The 22,408-nt window shown below is 44.2% G+C and overlaps 1 protein-coding gene across 1 annotated transcript in view; it reads left to right on the forward strand.

Annotated features, from left to right (window-relative positions):
• The window catches only part of LOC115135038 (ankyrin-3-like), a 164,027-nt gene that overhangs the window by 108,581 nt on the left and 33,038 nt on the right, over positions 1-22,408 (forward strand). The window contains exons 11-26 of the mRNA XM_065023142.1: positions 131-328; positions 3,132-3,230; positions 3,441-3,539; positions 3,842-3,940; positions 4,066-4,263; positions 6,016-6,114; positions 7,132-7,230; positions 9,145-9,342; positions 10,165-10,263; positions 11,007-11,105; positions 11,406-11,504; positions 11,852-11,947; positions 13,019-13,091; positions 13,322-13,378; positions 18,849-18,972; positions 21,631-21,642. Coding sequence (XP_064879214.1) covers positions 131-328; positions 3,132-3,230; positions 3,441-3,539; positions 3,842-3,940; positions 4,066-4,263; positions 6,016-6,114; positions 7,132-7,230; positions 9,145-9,342; positions 10,165-10,263; positions 11,007-11,105; positions 11,406-11,504; positions 11,852-11,947; positions 13,019-13,091; positions 13,322-13,378; positions 18,849-18,972; positions 21,631-21,642 — 1,748 coding nt within the window. The remainder of the gene's footprint in view (positions 1-130; positions 329-3,131; positions 3,231-3,440; positions 3,540-3,841; positions 3,941-4,065; positions 4,264-6,015; positions 6,115-7,131; positions 7,231-9,144; positions 9,343-10,164; positions 10,264-11,006; positions 11,106-11,405; positions 11,505-11,851; positions 11,948-13,018; positions 13,092-13,321; positions 13,379-18,848; positions 18,973-21,630; positions 21,643-22,408) is intronic.

Raw genomic sequence — 22,408 nt, forward strand, 5'->3', positions numbered from 1 at the left:
GATCTAAAGTTGTGTTTGCAAATATCTCCTACCACTGATAGAATTGTGATTGTCACAGAACGTTGCTGTAATCGAACATTTTCAGCTGCTACGGAACATTGACATACCATGATGTCTGTAACCCTTTCAGAACGGGCTGTCCCCCCTGCACATGGCCACTCAGGGCGACCACATCAACTGTGTCCAGCTCCTCCTTCAGAACGATGTCCCCGTTGATGATGTCACCAACGACTACCTGACAGCGTTACACGTGGCCGCCCACTGTGGACACTACAAAGTGGCCAAGCTCATAGTGGACAAAAAGGCCAACCCTAACGCTAAAGCACTGGTGAGAAAGGGGTGGAGAGAAAGTCAGGGTGTACAAGTTCAAAATACTATTGTCCATTTGAGTTAGAAATGGACATTTATTAACAGCATAATAAATAGAGCACCACCGTAAGTGTTAGTTAAAAAGCAGCTTTCAGTGCCACATGACACTGGTCCACATTTCAGTGGTCTCCTTTTGTTTGCTATTTAGCTGTGTAATTGCTGTGGGTATCTTTCATAGCAGCATGTCCGTGCACACAGAACCGTGAAACTGTGACCTGAGAGGTGGGAGAAGGTGGGACGGATTCGTCCCGTCATTCTGCTGACTGCTCTTGTTTATTGTTCCGGGAGTTGTGTCTGTTTGTGTCCTCAGCCCCTGGGTGGGGCCGACCCCCTGGGTGGGGCCGACCCCCTGGGTGGGGCCGACCCCCTGGGTGGGGTCGGCAACTGTCTTTTTCTTCAGCCAGGCTCACTTCCTGACTGCAGTAACTTCCCCTTTTCATACTGATAAAAGTCATCAGAGCTGTGACAATGCACGTCCGTCCTTCAGTACTGTACCATTCACAACAACGCAGTGGATAGATTCTTACAGTTCGCATTATTCTAAAGTTGATTAAATAAAAAATGTTTTGTCATCAATCTACACACAATACCCCATAATGACAAAGCGAAAACAGGTTAAAAAATAAACGTATTTACATTAGTATTCAGACCCTTTGCTATGAGACTCGAAATTGAGCTCAGGTGCATCCTGTTTCCATTGATCATCCTTGAGATGTTTCTACAACTTGATTTGAGTCCACCTGTGATAAATTCAGTTAATTTGACAGGATTTGGTAGGGGACACACCAGAAGGTGACCAATAACCTGATGGTTACTCTGACAGAGCTCCAGAGTTCCTCTGTGGAGATGGAAGAACCTTCCAGAAGGACAACCATCTCTGCAGCACTCTACCAATCAGGCCTTTTTGGTAGAGTGGCCAGATCAAATCAAAATCAAATCAAATCAAATGTATTTATATAGCCCTTCGTACATCAGCTGATATCTCAAAGTGCTGTACAGAAACTCAGCCTAAAACCCCAAACAGCAAGCAATGCAGGTGTAAAAGCACGGTGGCTAGGAAAAACTCCCTAGAAAGGCCAAAATCTAGGAAGAAACCTAGAGAGGAACCAGGCTATGTGGGGTGGCCAGTCCTCTTCTGGCTGTGCCGGGTAGAGATTATAACAGAACATGGCCAAGATGTTCAAATGTTCATAAATGACCAGCATGGTCGAATAATAATAAGGCAGAACAGTTGAAACTGGAGCAGCAGCACAGATGGAAGCCACTCCTCAGTAAAAGTGGAAATTCCTATACAGGGACACTTGAAGTCAATCTTAAATAAATCACCCTTTATTTGTCATCACACTAGAGAGGTTCCAACCAACTCAATGCACCATAGTACACGTCAATCAGAAGCTCTGCTTGGGCAGTCCCAGCAGTTGTCTTGTATATGGCTATACACAGACAAGTTATATTTGCATGATTTAGTAAATTAATTCATCATTACCGTTTTGTTTCATTCATTTGACTGACCAATACTGGTTCATAACATTTGACAAACCAACACCTCACAAGGCTTCTCCTCTCTAAGCTGAGACCTTGAAACTAAGATATCTTTAGTTCGTTTACAAAACAAGGTCTGGGCGTACTGCCAAATTGCAGATACTGATAAGTGAGGATGTGTTAAATCAGTCACTTGCATGAACACAGAATTTGATTATTAGAACACCACATAAATTGAACACAGACATTAGTTATAAGAAAAGCACAAACATTAAAATTCCATTACAGGCACGTGACAGCCTGCTTGGAGTTTGCCAAAAGGCATCTAAAGCACCAACAGACCATGAGAAACACAAATATGCTCCAGAGCACTCAGGACCTCAGACTGGGACGAAGGTTCACCTTCCAACAGGACAACGACCCTAAGCACACAGCCAAGACTATGTAGGAGTGGCTTCGTGACAAGTCTCTGAATGTCCTTGAGTGGCCCAGCCAGAGCCCACTCGAACATCTCTGGAGAGACCTGAAAATAGCTGTGCAGCGACGCTCCCCATCCAACCTGCCAGAGCTTGAGAGGATCTGCAGAGAAGAATGGGAGGTACTCCCCAAATACAGGTGTGCCAAGCTTGTAGAGTCATACCCAAGACTCAAGGCTGTAATTATTGCCAAAGGTTCTTCAAGAAAGTACTGAGTAATGGGTTTGAATACTTATGTAAATGTGATATTTTTTTATTTTATACATTTTCAAAAATGTCTAAAAACCTGTTTTTGTCTTGTCATTATGGGGTATTGTATGTAGATTGATGAGGACATGTTTTTATTTAATCCATTTTAGAAGGCTGTAACGTAACAAATGTGGAAAAAGGGAAGGGGTCTGAATACTTTCCGAATGCACTGTACATACTCCCTTCAAATGGCTTAGGTTTGATAATCTGCAGAGCTACATTGTGTGTGTTTGAGAGTGTATGTGTGCACGCCTGTGTGTATGTGTGTGTGTTTTGAGAGAAAAGACTGTCTTGGCACACATCACTAAGTATGTTGTCATGCTTTGTGGTGACTGAAACCATGGGTGTGGTGACTGAGGTTTACTGGCAAGAAGAAACTGTGTGGACAGTTGTAACACTATTGGGGCATAAAACTCAGTTAGGTTAACAATAAGATGTTCCTCTCTCACATGTTTATACTACAGACAAAATAGGGGTAAAAGGAAACTGCTGTTTTCCTTAGAAACTAAAACCTGTGCCAAAATACCTGAGGAGTTGAGTGGTTTGTGTTTATAGAACGGCTTCACCCCGCTTCACATCGCCTGCAAGAAAAACCGCTCCAAAGTGATGGAGCTGCTGCTGAAACACGGAGCATCGATCCAGGCTGTGACAGAGGTACTCTAGGGTCAGAGGGCTGGGCTGTGCCTGGGGTAACACAGGGCGTTAGGGGTAGGAAGAACAGACTGGGCTGGGAACTTCAAAGATCATAGACAATGAATCATTTTGTTTAGGTACAGCTGTGTGTTTCCCTTACTCTAAGACATACTGTAGGTACAGCTGAACCCAGGCTATTGATTATTGACTATCATTGTGATTTTCTTGCAGTCTGGACTCACTCCTATTCACGTGGCCGCTTTCATGGGACATGAGAACATTGTCAACTCACTGACGCATCACGGAGCTTCGCCCAACACCACCAACGTGGTAGGTGTTACACTACACTCAGCTCTTCAGAAATTAAACCCAAAAGAATTAGCTAGTCAAAATAGAGTAATACATACCATGCAGGTTAAGTGTGTGTGTGTGTGTGTGTGTTTGGTTTTACTATCCTAGTGGGGACAAGAATTTAGGGCAATTTTAGGGTTAGGAGTTTGGGGTTAAAGCTATGGTTAAGATTAGTTTTAGGGTTAGGGAAAATAGGATGTTGAATGGGAATCATTGTTTGGTCCCCACAAGGATAGTAAAACAAACGTGTGTGTGTGTGTGTATGTGTGTGTGTTTTCCAGAGGGGGGAGACAGCGCTGCACATGGCAGCCCGGGCAGGTCAGGCTGACGTGGTGCGATACCTGCTGCAGAATGGAGCGAAGGTGGAGACTAAGGCCAAGGTGAGCAGAGGTTAGGGGTCAGGGAGTCCTTCATTGTCTAACTGGGCTGTGAAACGATGTGGTGTCACTTCTTTTTACATTGTGAAGTGAATAGACAGAGTATAATAGTATTTGTCTCCCTCCAGGACGACCAGACAGCGCTGCACATCTCCAGCCGGCTGGGGAAGGCCGACATCGTCCAGCAGCTGCTGCAGAGGGGGGCTTCTGCTAACGCTGCCACCACGTCAGGCTACACACCCCTCCACCTGGCTGCCCGCGAAGGTCACGAGGACGTAGCCGCCATGCTGCTGGACCAGGGTGCATCGCTGTCGGCCTCCACTAAGGTCAGTGTGATTGAGTTAAGGTCCAACCAGAAAATGAAAAGCCAGCAGTCACAAATAAAGAATTAAATGTATTATTATCAGTTCAACCATGGTGGTTGTGGTTTAGTCAGTTGTTGATCAGCAGAGTCAGGCTAAGGACAGTGTGGATTGCACATTACTACTATTGATTGGAGAATAATAGTCATTTGAAGTCGCTGTTCCTCACCACTGGTGTTTCTTGTTCATTTCCTAAACCTAATCAGGATGAAAATGACATGGAAGCTAATTTCCTTGCGCTTCCACACACATAATTGAGCTACAGATGTAGGATCGTATTTTAACCTATATTGTTACAGACAAATAATCCTGCAGTAACAGGGTTTGAACATTTAGTCCATAATGTTGCTTGATCGGTGGTTAGGCTATTAGCTGGCTAAAAACAGTCTACATGAAAAGTGCAATACTGTTAATATAACCATGTTAGTAGGGGTTTTCAGTGAATTTATGTAAATCACAAAGCTCATGCGGTACAGGAAAAATCTCACCAACAAAAGAGTGATCAAATTAAGATCCTACATCTGTATGATCTTCTTGAAGGTCAAAGAAGAGTGTTTCATAGACTTTGGGGAATTGGTGTGTGCGCATGTATAATGTGGCAGTGTATATTGCAGAAGGATGTCCTTGAAGGTGACACCCTGTCAGAGGAATAGATTAATGAAGGGTAAACCCCACTGTGCCTCTATCTCTCTCTCGCTCTCCCCCACTCTGTCTGTCTGTCTGTCTGTCTAAAACACACACACTGTATATGAGGGGACAGTACCTTAGACAGCTGTCCAGAGAGATGACGTCAGGTCACAGCTGTCCAGTTGATTGGCTGTGTTGGTACTGCACAGTGCACCAAACCGAAAACATTTTGTTCCATTTGGCTTTTTCAGTGTAACAACTTGTTTTAACAATAACACCATGGAGGATCCTCTTTGGACCAAAAAAGTAGAATACCTTTGGAGATGTTAGAAAATAAACAATGGCATCTGAAGAAAAGTTGGCCATAACGGGATATCAAAATCACATGGCAGTATGGAGCATGAATTACGACATAAGGACAATTAGGCCAAACGTTGCTGTGTGTGAAATGGGAGTTATCTGTGGGAGTTCCACATCACTCTGGAAAATATGACCTAATGTCTTAAAATACTTTTCCTAACACAGAGAGACTTAACAAAGAGGGACGCCAAGATTAACATGACCACATTATGCGCTATCCTTTTATAGATGAGGAATAGGATATGAGAAACAGACCCAGTGACATATTCTCACAGGGTGAAACATCCCACTGAGCAAGACAAACACCTTGTCCACCCACCATACTTTCTTTCACATGGCCATGAAGCTAATGTGAACGAGACCCTACTCTAAGGTTATTTAACTTCTTATGGTGTCCCATCCTTTCCTGTTATTGAAAGGTTTGCAACGTTGCACAACCTTGCACATCTTGAATGCTTTCAGCTCTCCTTTATAACAGATAGTGCTGTCAGTTAGGTTAGAGCTACCCGGGATCCTTGGGATGTCCCTAACCTAAACCCCAAACTTAACCATAACCCTTACCTAACCTGAACCTTAACCATTTTAAATTTAAACTTCAATGGGATGATGTCAGAGTTGGATGTCCCAAGAATCCCATTTAGACTTTTCCCCGTCAGTTAGGTTGCCAGAGCAGCTCTGTTCTCCCTGGCTGTCTCAAGTTGATGATGTGTCTCCTGATGTCTTCTACAGAAAGGGTTCAGTCCTCTTCACGTGGCAGCCAAGTATGGGAAGATGGAAGTGGCCAGCCTGCTTCTTCAGAAGAGAGCATCTCCGGATGCAGCTGGAAAGGTGGGATGTGTGAAGAGAGCAACTCCTGAAATCCAATAACATTCGCTTGGCCATAGAATTAGAGTTGCTTCTAGTTCTATGAGATTGGTTGTGATGTTTGAGACAATATCATTCATTCTAATAGAGTGAGTGAAATAGTAGAGTTCCACCCTCCCCTCTCCTCTCTCTCTCTCCTCCCCCCTCCTCCCCTCCCCTCTCCTCCCCTCCCTCTCTTCCACTCTCCCCTCCCCTCTTCCCTCCCCTCTACTCTCCCTCCCCTCCTCTCCAGTCTCCCCTCCCCTCTACTCTCCCTCCCCTCCCCCCTCTGTTCGAATGGATGTCATGTGTCATCCTGTGGGCCTTTGGCCTCCTTTCCTAGTCTCATCCCGTCCCTCTGAAAAGGAACAGAACACTACTGAAGCTAGACTGTAGGAGCTGCAGCTGGACTGAGGGAAATCATAACTTCTCTCAAGATGGCACAGCTTACAGATGCTTTTCCTTCACTAAAGCATTATGGCATGCACTCGTTCACCCTCTTCTAAGACACACAGATGCGTACAGACAGACACATACAAACACACACACACACACCATACTTACTGAATGAGGAGCCTACTGGTACTAATTATGTGTCAGATCAGTGTCTGTCCAGCCATCTGAAAGTGCTTAACATAATGGCAAGCAGGTATGGTAATGAAGATGGAGGAGACTCGTAAAAATACATGTTTGTGGTTTAACAGTTCTTGGTGGTGTCACGCTAAAACAAGTCCCCATCTAATGGTGTATCCAAACTGCAGAAAAATTATATGCAGGCTGTCAGGCACACACAATTACATCATTCGGTTTCCAGGGTGCCTATGTCACTAGAAATACCTTTTTCTGTAGAAAATATTTCTGTTGAAGTGTTCTGCATTTTGCTAGTTGTGTGGATGCGCTGTAGATGGGCTTAATTCAGCGTTGTGTGCTCATTGGTGTCATGCTTAAACTGCTTTGGTGTTTGGGCTCCTTCTAACGTGGTGGTGTTTGTGTGTGTTTTAGAGTGGGCTAACTCCACTGCATGTAGCTGCTCACTACGATAATCAGAGAGTGGCTCTACTGCTTCTGGATCAGGGAGCATCTCCCCACGCCGCCGCCAAGGTACTTCACTCCGACACACACACAGTGTCATACACCGTGTGTCACACACACACACACACTAGATCAGACATAATGTGACTAGTACCATACTGGTTTGGGTTCATTGATCTGATTAAAGCAGGCATGAGGTAGATTTTTGACCTTTTGGCCCATAGTACCAGCTGATTAACATTACGGTACCAGCTGATAACACACTGATTAACCATTAACTCATGTGTGTCTCTTATATGCTTTTTCTTTGTCTCTTGTCCTTGGCCTGTTTGGATTGGCTTAACTCTAAAGACAATGACTTTTTACTGAAGTGTGTACATCCTGTTACATACTGAATATTTTAACCAACGAGGATGAGAGCAGAACAGGAGAGGATAGAAGTGATTTAACTTTCATTGCTGTCTTTCAAAGAGGAACCATGGATGTACTGTAGACTAGCCTAGTATGTGCTAGTGTGTCATAGGATTCAGTGCTCTTGTTTGATAGGATTCAGTGCTCGTGTGTGATAGGATTCAGTGCTCGTGTGTGATAGGATTCAGTGCTCGTGTGTGATAGGATTCAGTGCTCGTGTTGAATAGGATTCAGTGCTCCTGTGTGATAGGATTCAGTGCTCGTGTTTGACAGGATTCAGTGCTCGTGTTTGACAGGATTCAGTGCTCGTGTTTGACAGGATTCAGTGCTCGTGTGTGATAGGATTCAGTGCTCGTGTGTGATAGGATTCAGTGCTCGTGTGTGATAGGATTCAGTGCTCATGTGTGATAAGATTCAGTGCTAAGTCGACTGATTCATACTGCTTTTTTGACTATTACACCCCACTGCCCTGCTTCCCAGGACTATTACAACCCACTGTCCTGCATCCCAGGACTATTACACCCCACTGCCCTGCATCCCAGGACTATTACGCCCCACTGTCCTGCATCCCAGGACTATTACACCCCACTGCCCTGCTTCCCAGGACTATTACACCCCACTGCCCTGCTTCCCAGGACTATTACACCCCACTGTCCTGCATCCCAGGACTATTACACCCCACTGCCCTGCATCCCAGGACTATTACGCCCCACTGTCCTGCATCCCAGGACTATTACACCCCACTGCCCTGCTTCCCAGGACTATTACACCCCCACTGCCCTGCATCCCATGACTATTACACCCCCACTGCCCTGCTTCCCAGGACTATTCATGGAGTTAAAGCCCCACTGCCCTGCATCCCAGGACTATTACACCCCCACTGCCCTGCTTCCCAGGACTATTACACCCCACTGCCCTGCTTCCCAGGACTATTACACCCCACTGCCCTGCTTCCCAGGACTATTACACCCCCACTGCCCTGCATCCCATGACTATTACACCCCCACTGCCCTGCTTCCCAGGACTATTCATGAAGTTAAAGCCCCACTGCCCTGCATCCCAGGACTATTACACCCCACTGCCCTGCTTCCCAGGACTATTACACCCCCACTGCCCTGCTTCCCAGAACTATTCATGGAGTTAAAGCCCCACTGTAGTGTCATACCGCCAGTGGAGCTCCACTAAAGATCCTCTCCAGGGAAACCCTTTGGGAATGTTGGGATGGATCCGGCTTTAACACCCAGCCAAAGACTCTTTCTGCCTGCCTGGGGCTTTTGTTGTTTAGTAGTGTCTCCAGTGAAGGGAGAAGAGGGTGAAACATGTTGTTTCTGTTAACCAAGGCCTTAAGCTAAACCATGCATCTAGCTAAGACTATGGGATGTTTACAGTGTACTGTGTGTTATCATCTCTTTATCTAGAACCCTAATGAGAGTAGAATAGACTAGAATAGAATAGAGTCGTAGAATAGAGTAAAGCAGAGCAGAATAGAGTAGAATAGAGCAGAATAGAGTAGAGTAGAATAGAGGACACATAGAGTGCTGAATACATTTTCTCTGTGTCTCATCCTCTCAGAATGGCTACACACCCCTCCACATAGCTGCCAAGAAGAACCAGATGGACATCGGGACCACCCTACTGGAGTACGGGGCGGACACCAATGCTGTGACCCGCCAGGGCATCAGCCCTGTTCACCTGGCTGCACAGGAGGGCAGTGTGGACCTGGTCTCTCTGCTGCTCACCAAGAACGCCAGCGTCAACATGGGCAACAAGGTAACACACACACACACACTGTGTATACACAGCACAAACGGTTCACTATACTACATTCACATAAACACATACACACACACTCTCACCTGGCCTCACAGGAGGGTTAACTTATGTGAAAAGGATAATTGTATAACTCATAGGCCTTAAGACCGGACATCATCAACACTGAAACTAACACACTTATACAGAATACTACTGTTCACATACACACATGCACAACCACAGACACATGTGTTACCAAAGGCGCATACACACACACCAATGGCCAGGCTTTTCAGAGGCTGATTTAAGCCCACTGATATGAGCCTAGAGGGCCTGTGTCATCCTAATGAGTTGAAGGCAGATGACACTTCTCAGTATAGCGCCGTCTTTAGCATGGCGGATCAGACCACAGCTGAGTCTCTCATTTTCACTGACACTTTTCACTGAGTTCAAAAGGAGCCACTGGATTTACCAAGTCCTTTAAAAACAACCTCCTAGCTAGCTAACTATCCCTGTGACTCTTTAAAAACAACCTCTTAGCTAGCTAACTATCCCTGTGACTCTTTAAAAACAACCTCCTAGCTAGCTAACTATCCCTGTGACTCTTTAAAAACAACCTCCTAGCTAGCTAACTGTCCCTGTGACTCTTTAAAATCAACCTCCTAACCAGCTAACTATCCATGTGACTCTTAAAAAACAACCTCCTAGCTAGCTAACTATCCCTGTGACTCTTTAAAAACAAAGATGAATAAAGATGCATTGCTTTGACATGGCTATGATAACCCCCCGGCATGGAAAATGAATTCTAAATGTGTGTGCGATTGCGCCTATCTCTTTCAGAGTGGTCTCACACCTCTCCACTTAGCGGCGCAGGAGGACAAAGTCAACGTGGCGGAAGTCCTGCTCAACCAGGGGGCGGACGTCGACCCCTCAACAAAGGTGAAGGTCACGCTGTTTCCACGGCAACCACAGGGAACAGACTGTACAGACTATCAGAGTGAAAGCCTGTGGGACAGAGATGCCCTTGATTTCAACTCTCCTTGTCAATGATAGACCAGGGGTTGTAGATGGTTAATTCATGTGTTTAGAATAGTGATAAAGACCCACAACACAATGAAGTTACAGACATAATGTATTGATGTTGCGTGTGTGTATGTATTGTCTCCACCACACTGGTCGATAAAATGTTGAAGGAAAGATAAACACCTGCCCCCACACACACTTGGCTGCAGCACTGTGTTCTCAGGTGTGGGATGAATAAAGGATTAGAAGACACCTGAGTGGCAGGTGTTTGTGTCTGTATGTGCGTCACTACCAGTAACCTCCCCAGCTTGATGCAGCAGGCTGCCCATCGGCTGCTCGCGTTCACTAGACAGGGACACAGACAGAGAGAGATCTGCAGTAGCACAAGGTCACACACTGTGTTGTGCTGGCAGCACACTGGTTTACAGCCAAGGCTGTTCATTCATTCATATTTTCTATCAGGTGTCTCTATTAGAGAAGTGTTATGAAGTTCTTGTTGTATAATAGGATTTTTGTGTCACACTTGTGTAAATGTAATGTTAGTTACTTCCTGGTCACACAAGGGCTGTGATGTTACAGGACGAGAAGTAAAAAGCTTACATCTTCCTTTCTTCTCTCTCTCTCTCTCTCTCTCGGTTCCTTGTCCTTGGGTAAAACAGATGGGATACACTCCGCTGCATGTGGCTTGTCACTATGGCAACGTCAAGATGGCGGACTTCCTCATACAGAACCAGGCCAGAGTTGATGACAAAACAAAGGTAAACAACTGAAAGTCTGTCCCATGTGGTGTTCATGTGAGCTGAGCTTATTTACCTTTGTCAGTTTGTGTGTTTTTCGCTGGCTGTCCCTAACACTCTCTTTGTTTTGATACCACTCCCTCCTTCCCCGTCCCTCAATCCCTCTCTCCCTCCGTCACTCTCTTGCTATCCTCCTGTTTATATCTTCTCCCTCATGTTTTCACTTTGCATCCCCTTTCCCCACTCCCCTCAATTTCTCTCCATCTCGTTCTACCTCTCACTATCATCCCTCCCTCTCGTTCTCTCTGTCACTGTCTGCAGAACGGCTACACGCCCCTCCACCAGGCGGCGCAGCAGGGCCACACCCACATCATCAACCTGCTGCTGCAGCACGGAGCCTCTGCCAATCAGCTGACCGTGGTGAGTGAGGCATGATGGGAAAACCTGCTGTCTCAGCAGCTCTCTTCCAGAGGCCTGGATCAGCAGGGCTACACAGAGCAGCAGGACACATACAATAGTATACAGTACATACATAGTAATGGACACACACACACAGACACACACACACACACACTAAAAACAGACTTCTACACAGAAACACACACACATACATATACAGTATCATTGTACATTCACAAAGCACAGAAATACACACCCACACACAGCACTAAATACACCCCCACACACAGCACTAATGTTGCCACACTAACAAAGTAAAAACAAACGCATATTATAACCTACATCATTTCTTTCCCCCCTCTTCACAGAACGGGAGCACAGCCTTGTCCATCGCCTGTCGTCTTGGTTACATCTCAGTGGTCGACACTCTCAGGCCAGTGACTGATGAGAATCTGACCTCTGTGGTAAGACGCCATGTCTGTCTGTCTGTCTGTCTGTCTGTCTGTCTGTCTGTCTGTCTGTCTGTCTGTCTGTCTGTCTGTCTGTCTGTCTGTCTGTCTGTCTGTCTGTCTGTCTGTCTGTCTGTCTGTCTGTCTGTCTCTCTCTCTCTCTCTCTCTCTCTCTCTCTCTCTCTCTCTCTCTCTCTCTCATTGGTCTGTATATTTAGGTTTCTGTAGGTTTGTTTGTCTGTCTGTTTGCCTGCTCGTCTATGTAATTTAATGTGGACCAGTGGGGCCTAGCCCCAATGTTACAGCTTGTCTTTGTCCAGTGAATATTGCTTCTGGCGCTCAATTTGACTGTAACTCATGAAATGGAGAGTCCACTCACCTGGCATGAACACAGGCCTTTATCTCAACTGACACCGCAGCGGTGGAAGACTTGATTTGTGTTCCATTGCTGTACAGGTAGTAGGTGTTGATCACAGGGTCACACACCCAAACAGTAGGCCGGGTACCACTCTTGAGGCAGTTTGCAGTGCATAGCATGCTGATCTCTGCGTGTGTGTTATGGTGACACAAAGCAAACGGTCGATTTGCATTCCTAGTGGATGAAAAAACATGCCAATCCAGACTAGTGGTCTGTCTCCATGTACAGTATGTGTTACTGTCATCTGACCATGTGCTTGCAGTTCACTAACCTCATGTGTGTATCTGTGTGTGGGGATCTGAAAGTACATAATACATGAATAAACAGTTGTTTATTCCTCTGATGACATGGGGCTGAATCCTAACATGAAGTGTGCACATTGTGTACAACTCAAACCTTGACATCACTGGATGAGTTACTGTATGCGTATCTCAAATTAGTACTTGGCCCTGAAACGGTATACAAGAGTAACTGCATGTGATTCCAGGAATGCTCTCTCACATGCTTAACTGTGTGAAAAGCCCAGGTTGAATATCCTGTTGCTCCTCAAATAGATCTGTCGACGTGTCAGGAGGGATTTAATAATAGTGACCCCCAGGGCCAATCAGGGGCCACTGGGCACAGTAGCATTCATCTGCATTACTCATGTCGGACTCTTTTATCAACAGACTGCGACAGAAAAACACAAAATGAACATCCCCGAGACCATGAACGAGTTTCTGGACATGTCTGACGATGAAGGTATGAGTATAAGTGGTTGATATATGACTGTATCAAAACTTCGCTGACAACCTAAGCCGTGCATTACCCCATAAGCTGACAGTGAGTTGACCGGTCGGGGTTAACCTGTGTTTTGTGTATTCAAGGCATGTGAATCATATAGTATGCGTGGCTGCATCTCATATTAGTGAAAGTGTGCCATTTGATGCCATATTAATATTCCATTAACTGTATGTATTCAAATCACACAGCTAAGGCTAATGCGCCGGAAATTCTCAATGACGACTGTATTTCAGATGTTGACGAAGGTATTTGCCCCATTTTTCTACTCAGTAGTTTTGTTTTTGTTTCACTCTTTTCACGTAACCCCATTCCTTCACCTGCACCTCACCTGTTGGAAAGCTAACCATCTCGCCATCATTGCTGATACGCTGCTTCACTGACTGTCCGCTGCTGCTAGGAGTTTGCCTGGCAATCTGGAACACGCTAGCCAGAACCCACCTCTTTCTCTCTGCTTCCTACACTGAGATGCAGCTTTCTCTGAGTATCTTGTTTGATCCACATATCAGAAGTTGATGTCAGCAAATGTAAATCAGCAGAGAAAGTAAGCCTCGGACACAAATTACATTTGTGTTTGAGCTTTTGGACTTTTATTTTGCTTGTGATAAGATACTGTTGGTTTGGTGTGACTTATCCACAGTCATTCTGGTTACATTGCATGTAGCTAAGTATTCGAGCCCTAGAGCAATTTGTGCTTTGAGGGACAGGCCTTCCTTTTACATTTTATTTTTTACATATTAGTCATTTAGCAGACACTCTTATCCAGAGCACCTTACAGTCAGTGCATCTTAAGACAGCTTGGCGGGACAACCACATATCACAGTCATAGTAAGTACATTTTCCTTCAATAAAGTAGCTATCAGCAATGTCAGCTATCAGCAATTCCCCTAGAAAAGGGGAAAAAAGTGAGAGTGTCAGTTCACAAGCCTTTTTTTTTGGGGGGGGGGGGGTTAATTGAAGAGACTTTTTGACGAGGTAGGGTTTCTGGTGTTTTCAGAAGATGGGCTTCCTATTGTAGTAAAGCTGAGTTTCATGGTGCTTTTAACTTTGTTGCCACAATACCATGCATGGTAGTTACATGGTATTTCAATATCTTGGGTAAAAATACAGTAATAAATTACTATACATTACTTGTAACTATACAGTTACCCTACTTGTAACTAGTAAAGTGTGTGGGACAAGTGTTGCTACAGGTTACCAGTCTCAAATTGCACTCTTATGCTGACTGTTTGAATACCAATGTATCAATAGTTGTTAGGAAAAGCTTTGTTATTCATTGCTTCAAAAACACTGGGTGACAACTGAAATGCACTGCAAAAGAGTGAAATCTAAGCAAGACTAAGTAGCTTATATTGAGTGATAATTTGTTTTTTTCTTACCAAGCTAAATTATCCAATGTCATTGGCTGTTAATATTTATGTTTTTATCTTTAAAAAAGGCTTAATACAAGAAATGTATCTTATTTCAATATATTTTTCAAGATATTTTACCTTAATACCTTTTTTAAATTTTTTTATTGAACCTTTTTAACTAGGCGGGCCAATAAGACAATATAAGATATTTAATCTTGCTTAGATTTCTTTTTTTTTGCAGTGCATTTCAGTTGTCACCCAGTGTTTTGGAAGCAATTAACAGACACTACTGTAAAATGGATACATTTGTCCATGGAGTGTTGCTTAGGTAACTGTAGAGAGGGGTGTGGAGTTTCTATGTCAGATGATACTGCTGGACTCAACAAGTTCCACACACTCACCTGCTGACTGATCAGAGGTAGTGCTTACGGTGTCTACGTCGGGGCTGATAAACACACACTGCAATGTTTACTGCTCTCCATGTGCAATGCTTTCCACATTGTAATGGCCTCTCATACAATACTGTCATGCTATAATCAAATTGGTAACAAATAGTTTACCTCATGTCAGCTGTTGAGGTTATCCTCACAGTTTACTACATTGCTATATGGCCTTAGGTGTAAGATTGACAGAGGCAGATATGGTCCCATGTGGCAACGTTTGTAACACATGGTGCTTGCAATGCCAGGGTTGTGGGTTCGATTCCCATGGGGGACCAGTACATAAGAGTACAAAATTGTATGCAATCACTACTGTAAATGGCTCTGGATAAGAGCATCTGCTAAATGATAAAACATGTCATGTAAGCTCTATGCTGAAAACCTATCCTCTGGGAATGTGTTATTGACAGTCTTACTGAATAATGGCGTTACATTTGACCATGCATTACACCAGTAATCTGTCACAGTGCATGCCATCTCGCTTATGGAGGGCAATCCAATTGGCCATGACAGGTCATTCCTGTCCTGCTGTAGTCAGAGTGCAGTGGCATGCTGATCCCACTACGCATTCCTTAGATCACCCTGTCTAAAAGAGATCATTAGTCATGATTTTAGAGGAGTAATGGTTTAGGGAGGTACAGTGGGGCAAAAAAGTATTTAGTCAGCCACCAATTGTGCACGTTCTCCCACTTAAAAAGATTAGAGAGGCCTGTAATTTTCATCATAGGTACACTTCAACTATGACAGACAAAATGAGAAGAATAAAAATCCAGAAAATCACATTGTAGGATTTTTAATGAATTAATTTGCTAATTAAGGTGGAAAATAAGTATTTGGTCAATAACAAAAGTTTATCTCAATACTTTGTTATATACCCTTTGTTGGCAATGACAGAGGTCAAACGTTTTCTGTAAGTCTTCACAAGGTTTTCACACACAGTTGCTCCATGTAGATCTCCTCTAGAGCAGTGATGTTTTGGGGCTGTTGCTGGGCAACACGGACTTTCAACTCCCTCCAAAGATTTTCTATGGGGGTGAGATCTGGAGACTGGCTAGGCCACTCCAGGACCTTGAAATACTTCTTACGAAGCCACTCCTTCGTTGCCCGGGCGGTGTGTTTGGGATCATTGTCATGCTGAAAGACCCAGCCACGTTTCAACTTCAATGCCCTTGCTGATGGAAGGAGACTTTCACTCAAAATCTCACGATACATGGCCCCATTCATTCTTTCCTTTACACGGATCAGTCGTCCTGGTCCCTTTGCAGAAAAACAGCCCCAAAGCATGATGTTTCCACCCCCATGCTTCACAGTAGGTATGGTGTTCTTTGGATGCAACTCAGCATTCTTTGTCCTCCAAACACGACGAGTTTAGTTTTTACCAAAAAGTTATATTTTGGTTTCATCTGACCATATGACATTCTCCCAATCTTCTTCTGGATCATCCAAATGCTCTCTAGCAAACTTCAGACGGGCCTGGACACGTCTGGCACTGCAGGATTTGAGTCCCTGGCGGCGTAGTGTGTTACTGATGGTAGGCTTTGTTACTTTGGTCCCAGCTCTCTGCAGGTCATTCACTAGGTCCCCCCGTGTGGTTCTGGGATTTTTGCTCACCGTTCTTGTGATCATTTTGACCCCACGGGGTGAGATCTTGCATGGAGCCCCAGATTGAGGGAGATTATCAGTGGTCTTGTATGTCTTCCATTTCCTAATAATTGCTCACACAGTTGATTTATTAAAACCAAACTGTTTACCTATTGCAGATTCAGTCTTCCCAGCCTGGTGCAGGTCTACAACTTTGTTTCTAGTGTCCTTTGACAGCTCTTTGGTCTTGGCCATAGTGGAGTTTGGAGTGTGACTGTTTGAGGTTGTGGACAGGTGTCTTTTATACTGATAACAAGTTCAAACAGGTGCCATTAATACAGGTAATGAGTGGAGGACAGAGGAGCCTCTTAAAGAAGAAGTTACAGGTCTGTGAGAGCCAGAAATCTTGCTTGTTTGTAGGTGACCAAATACTTATTTTCCACCATAATTTGCAAATAAATAAATAAAAAATCCTACAATGTGATTTTCTGCTTTTTTCCCCCCTCATTTTGTATGTCATAGTTGAAGTGCACCTATGATGAAAATTACAGGCCTCTCTCATCTTTTTAAGTGGGAGAATTTGCACAATTCGTGGCTGACCATATACTTTTTTGCTCCACTGTATATGTAGGCTACTTTCTTTGAGAGACAAAAAGATGAACCAATTATCCATTTTGGGGGGCAGTTTTGGTCCACCCATTTGGATTGCAGCCATATTTCCACTGTCCACCCCCCTCCGCAGGAAAAAACCTAGTGGGTTGTTCTTCAAAGACTCTTTCTCCGTTCATTCTCCCCAAACTGTTTATCCTGTGTCCTAAAATAAGTATTTGTTTACATTCTGGAATACACTCAGATTACTGCGCAACAGACAAACCACAAACAATATTCAAACGCGACCTATCTATCCCTCTGCCACTGTGTTTTCGGTGCAATTCAGCCTGAATTGACGGAGATGCTATCCGGACTGGTGGACTTTCTCTCCAAATCCAATGATATGAGCTTTAGCTGAGCCGACAAGCAAAGAAACCTCTTATCGCGAATTTAAATGGCTTCTACTTTTACTTTTTCGCTCAGGGATGTGCTCTACCCGGAAAACTCCGCATAGTTTAAACTTTGTTTGCAGCAAGAGACGGAACGGCAGCGGCAGAGGTGCAGTTGCAGCAGTTACAGTAGGCTTTCGGACAGACAATCGGGACAGTTCGATTTCGAGTTCTTTCAGCCGCAACCACATGAATGGATTTGATTTTTTTTTACGCCTCTCGTCTCTCTGGATTTATTGGTGGGAGTTAACTGTTCTGCAGATAATTGGAAAATAAATACAAACACGGGAATATAATAAGAGTGGTGACGGACATGGCTGTTTTTCTATGTAAGTCATAAAGGCCATATTTCATGGAGAAGTGCTGTCGAATGGAGGTGATACAGGGAACTGGTGCATAAAGCCATTTCGTCCGCAATCGAGTTATTGTAGGCTACAGCGTAGCTGAGGCGGGAGAGAGCCGTGTGAGTGAGTGAGAGAGAGCTGGGAGAAGAGAATCGCTTGCTTGCTATGACGTACAGTATAGCCTTCAGTACTGCATTGGCTTTGAAAAACATTACTCACCTTTGACGTTCTACAGTCAGTGTGTGAAAGCGAGCGTGTTTGAAGGAACCAGTGTTGCAATGTAGCAAAGCGCTGTAACGACATTGTAGCCCATCCGAGCAAAAGTGCGGCATTATCTGAGGTACTGGGGCTGCCGGGGGAGGGGCTGCGGTGGAAGATTGATGTGTTGCAGGCTGGGGTCGGTCAGAAGGGGGAAAGGGGATACATTGTCGCGGCAAGGATTGCTGTTTTTTTCACCTTGATAATCTAGGTGCTCTTGCTGCTTGAGTTCTGCTAGCGTCTAGGCTTTTTGGCCTGAGTGTCAATACAAACTGCGTTTGGTTTTACTGGACAGAAGAGCTATGCTGCAAGTAGCTTTTGTCTATCTCCAAGCTAGTGGACTTCGTTAGCCTATGAATAGATTGTAACGGATTTCTTACCATGTCATCCATGTCGAACTTGTTCTCAACTTGCTTACCTGGTTAAATAAAGGTGAAATAAAAAAATAAAATAAAATAAATTCATTTCAAGTAGCCTAGATCTATGAGTGTTGATGCTGCTATTTAGCTTCACTATAGCCCAATGAGTAGCCTACCAACTGAGCATAGGGCCTAGTACTCTGGCCCACTAGTCATCAGAGTGACACTGATGAATTATCCAAGGCCTGTTATAATGAAGTGGTGGTAAGATTTTTCTAGGAGTACTGCAACACTCTTCTTGCTGGGATTGCCTTTGCAGTAATGATTGGGGACTTTTCCACCAGGTGAGGATGCAATGACCGGCGACACTGACAAATATCTGCGGCCCCAGGACCTCAAGGAGCTGGGGGACGACTCTCTCCCGCAGGAGGGCTACATGGGGTTCAGCATTGGAGTCCGCTCAGCGAGGTATGTGACACTCTTATGGCATTATATGCTCTTGACCGCGATGTCATGTTTGGCATTGCCAGTGCGTTTGTTTAGCCCATATACACAGGTTTAAGATGTGCTGATATGTTGATGATACTGTATGGGAGCAGTGAAATTGTAAGAAGTTGTGGTGAGTTAATTGTCCTTCATAGAAACATATGTTATGAAGATGTAATAGAGATGTTATTACCACTTGCTTCAGCATGTTTGAGTATTCTACGGGCCATAGAATGACTATTGATCAACGTCACTGATACCTACACGAATACATACGGCCTTTGGTCAGATATGTATACATTTTTGCCCACTACAGTATTCAAAGAGAGGATGACCAGCTGTAGGCTAAGAGTTGAGTACCCAGTAGAAAACTGGCAAGCTTGGGTGAAAACGGCCTTAAAACAGAACCACTGTTTTACAAATCAAGAAAGAGGAGTTAGATCCGCTTTTAGGCTATAATGGATGGTGTGAGATGTTTAACACATCATTTCAATATGAAGCGTGAACTCATTGCAGCTGTTCCTGGTTTGATGAATCAAGTCCGGGTGTTTGAATAAGGCTGTGTCACTTTTATCATCTCTAGAGAAGCTTTCGGAACTTCATGTCACCAATTCCCAAAGCCATGTGACAAATGTATTGACGGCTGCTTAGTCAGTTAGTGATGTCTAAATCAAGGACTTTCTCTAATAACGTTTTGCATCTATAAACTATGTTACCATGTACTATCCTGTATACTGTGCTATGATACACCTGTGCCATTATGCTGTCATTTGAATCGCAAAGTTAACTGGTTGAATATGTGTGGTGAAAAGATATTGCTGACATGATTCTTTGCAGTGCTGGAAATGTTCTGCTTTTCTATTGATTGGTTAATGTATGGTGCCGAGCAGCTGCTTTCTTTTCCCCTTACCTTTCTGTTCATGACATCGGCCTTGCATGGTTTGCTCTCGGACTGGGCCACACACTAGTCTATACACACTCACATACATTCGTAAAGTATTCAGACCCCTTCCCCTTTTCTACATTTTGTTACGTTACAGCCTTATTCTAAAATGGATTAAATACAAGTATTTAACCCCTTTGCTATGAGACTCAACATTGAGGTCAGGTGCATCCTGTTTCCATTGATCATCCTTGAGATGTTTCTAAAAGTTGATTGGAGTCATTGGACATGATTTGGAAAGGCACACACCTTTCTATATAAGGTCCCACAGTTGACAGTGCATGTCAGAGCAAAAACCAAGCCATGAGGTCGAAGGAATTGTCCGTAGAGCGCCGAGACAGGATTGTGTCGAGGCACATATATGGGGAAGGGTACCCAAAGCATTGTCTGGAGCATTGAAGGTCCCCAATAACACAGTGGCCTCCATCATTCTTAAATGGAATAAGTTTGGAACCACCAAGACTCTTCCTAGAGCTGGCCGCCCGGTCAAACTGCACAATTGGGGGAGAAGGGCCAAGAACCCGATGGTCACTCTGACAGAGCTCCAGAGATCCTCTGTGGAGATGGGAGAACCTTCCAGAAGGACAACAATCTCTGCAACACTCCACCAATCAGGTCTTTATTGTAGAGTGGCCAGACAGAAGCCACTCCTCAGTTAAGGCACATGAAAGCCCGCTTGGAGTTTGCAAAATGGCACCTATAGGACTCTCAGACAATGAGAAACAAGATTTTCTGGTCTGATGAAACCAAGATTGAACCCTTTGGCCTGAATGCCAAGTGTCACGTCTGAAGGAAACCTGGAACCATCCCTACGGTGAAGCATGGTGGTGGCAGCATCATGCTGTGGGGATGTTTTTCAGTGGCAGGGACTGGGAGACTAGTCAGGATCGAGGGAAAGATGAATGGAGCAAAGTACAGAGAGATCCTTGATGAAATCCTGCCCCAGAGTGCTCAGGACCTCAGACTGGGGCCAAGGTTCACCTTCCAACAGGACAACAACCCTAAGCACACAGCCAAGACAATGCAGGAGTGGCTTCGGGACAAGTCTCTTCATGTCCTTGAGTGGCATAGCCACGGACTTGAACCCAATCGAACATCTCTGGAGAGACCTGAAAGTAGCTGTGCAGCGACGCTCCCCATCCAACCTGACAGAGCTTGAGAGGATCTGCAGAGAAGAATGGGAGAAACTCTCAAATACAGGTGTGCCAAGCTTGTAGCGTCATACCCAAGAAGACGCAATGCTGTAATAGCTGCCAAAGGTGCTTCAACAAAGTACTGAGCAAATGGTCTGAATACTTGTGAACATGTTATATTTCAGTTTTGTTTTTTACATTCTATAAATGTGCAAAAATGTCTAAAAGCTGTTTTTGCTTTGTCATTATGGGGTATTGTGTGTTGATTGATGATGGGGGGGAAAAACATTTAATCCATTTTAGAATAAGGCTGTTACGTAACAAATTGTGCAGAAAGTCAAGGTGTCTGAATACTTTCCGAATGCAGACACACTTTCAGACACAGAAAGAAAGAACGACTATAAGCCCAGGCTTGGAGCATACCCCATGCAAAAGCAGAGCATCAATGTCACATGAAAATAAAAACACCTCTCTGCTTGGACGTTTTCAAAATGCTTGGCTCTTCACCACTCTTCTACTTTCCTTTTCCTTTTTTTTTCTTGCACTCTCTGTTTCTCACTCTAGCCCTAGGATCAGGTAAGAGCAGAAAGCACATTTCACCAAACATATTTCCCTCCCCTGACTCATCCTCTGTGCGTTGTGACTCCATGAACCATAGTCAGTCTTTCTGGTATACTTTCTCTGAGTTTTTTGGTGACTTTATTTGGGAAACCTTTTTCGACCTCACTAATATTTTTCATCACCTTATTTTCTCATCAGTCAATATAAACCCCTCATCATTTGCAAATAAACCAAGTAATATTTAATACAAGTTATGAATAGAGTACATTAGAAAATGAATGTGACTGTTTTGTGTTATGTCTTAATAATGGCAGGTGCTTTGGTTAGAGTTGATTAACCCATCTTTTTGTATGGTGTGGTTCAAGGTGACACCCTCCCCTTTGTCATTTCTTTGAAGGTGTCACTTTATGTAACTTCCAGGGATCAATATGTTTCAGTCCATGTTCAGTCAGTACCAATCAAACAGTACTGCAGTATTGCTTACAAAGGGATTGGAGATATTATAATCCTTAAAATGACCCATTCTGGTATGCAGAGATGGAAACCTCAAGGCCTCAATGGCTTATTGTCTAAAAATCCCGCATTGACTTATCTGACAGACACTTGCACACTCACACACACACACACACACACACACACTTTACCTTTTATCTATCTGATGAATGACAGAGCAATCATCCGCACAACCAACTCAACTCTTTACACTGAGACAGATAAGCAAATGTTAACTTTCTTTCCAGATCAAATAACACTGCTTCGTCTTAAAATGTAGGCTATGTGG

Source organism: Oncorhynchus nerka, linkage group LG10, assembly GCF_034236695.1.
Source record: "Oncorhynchus nerka isolate Pitt River linkage group LG10, Oner_Uvic_2.0, whole genome shotgun sequence".
Taxonomy (NCBI): Eukaryota; Metazoa; Chordata; class Actinopteri; order Salmoniformes; family Salmonidae; genus Oncorhynchus; species Oncorhynchus nerka.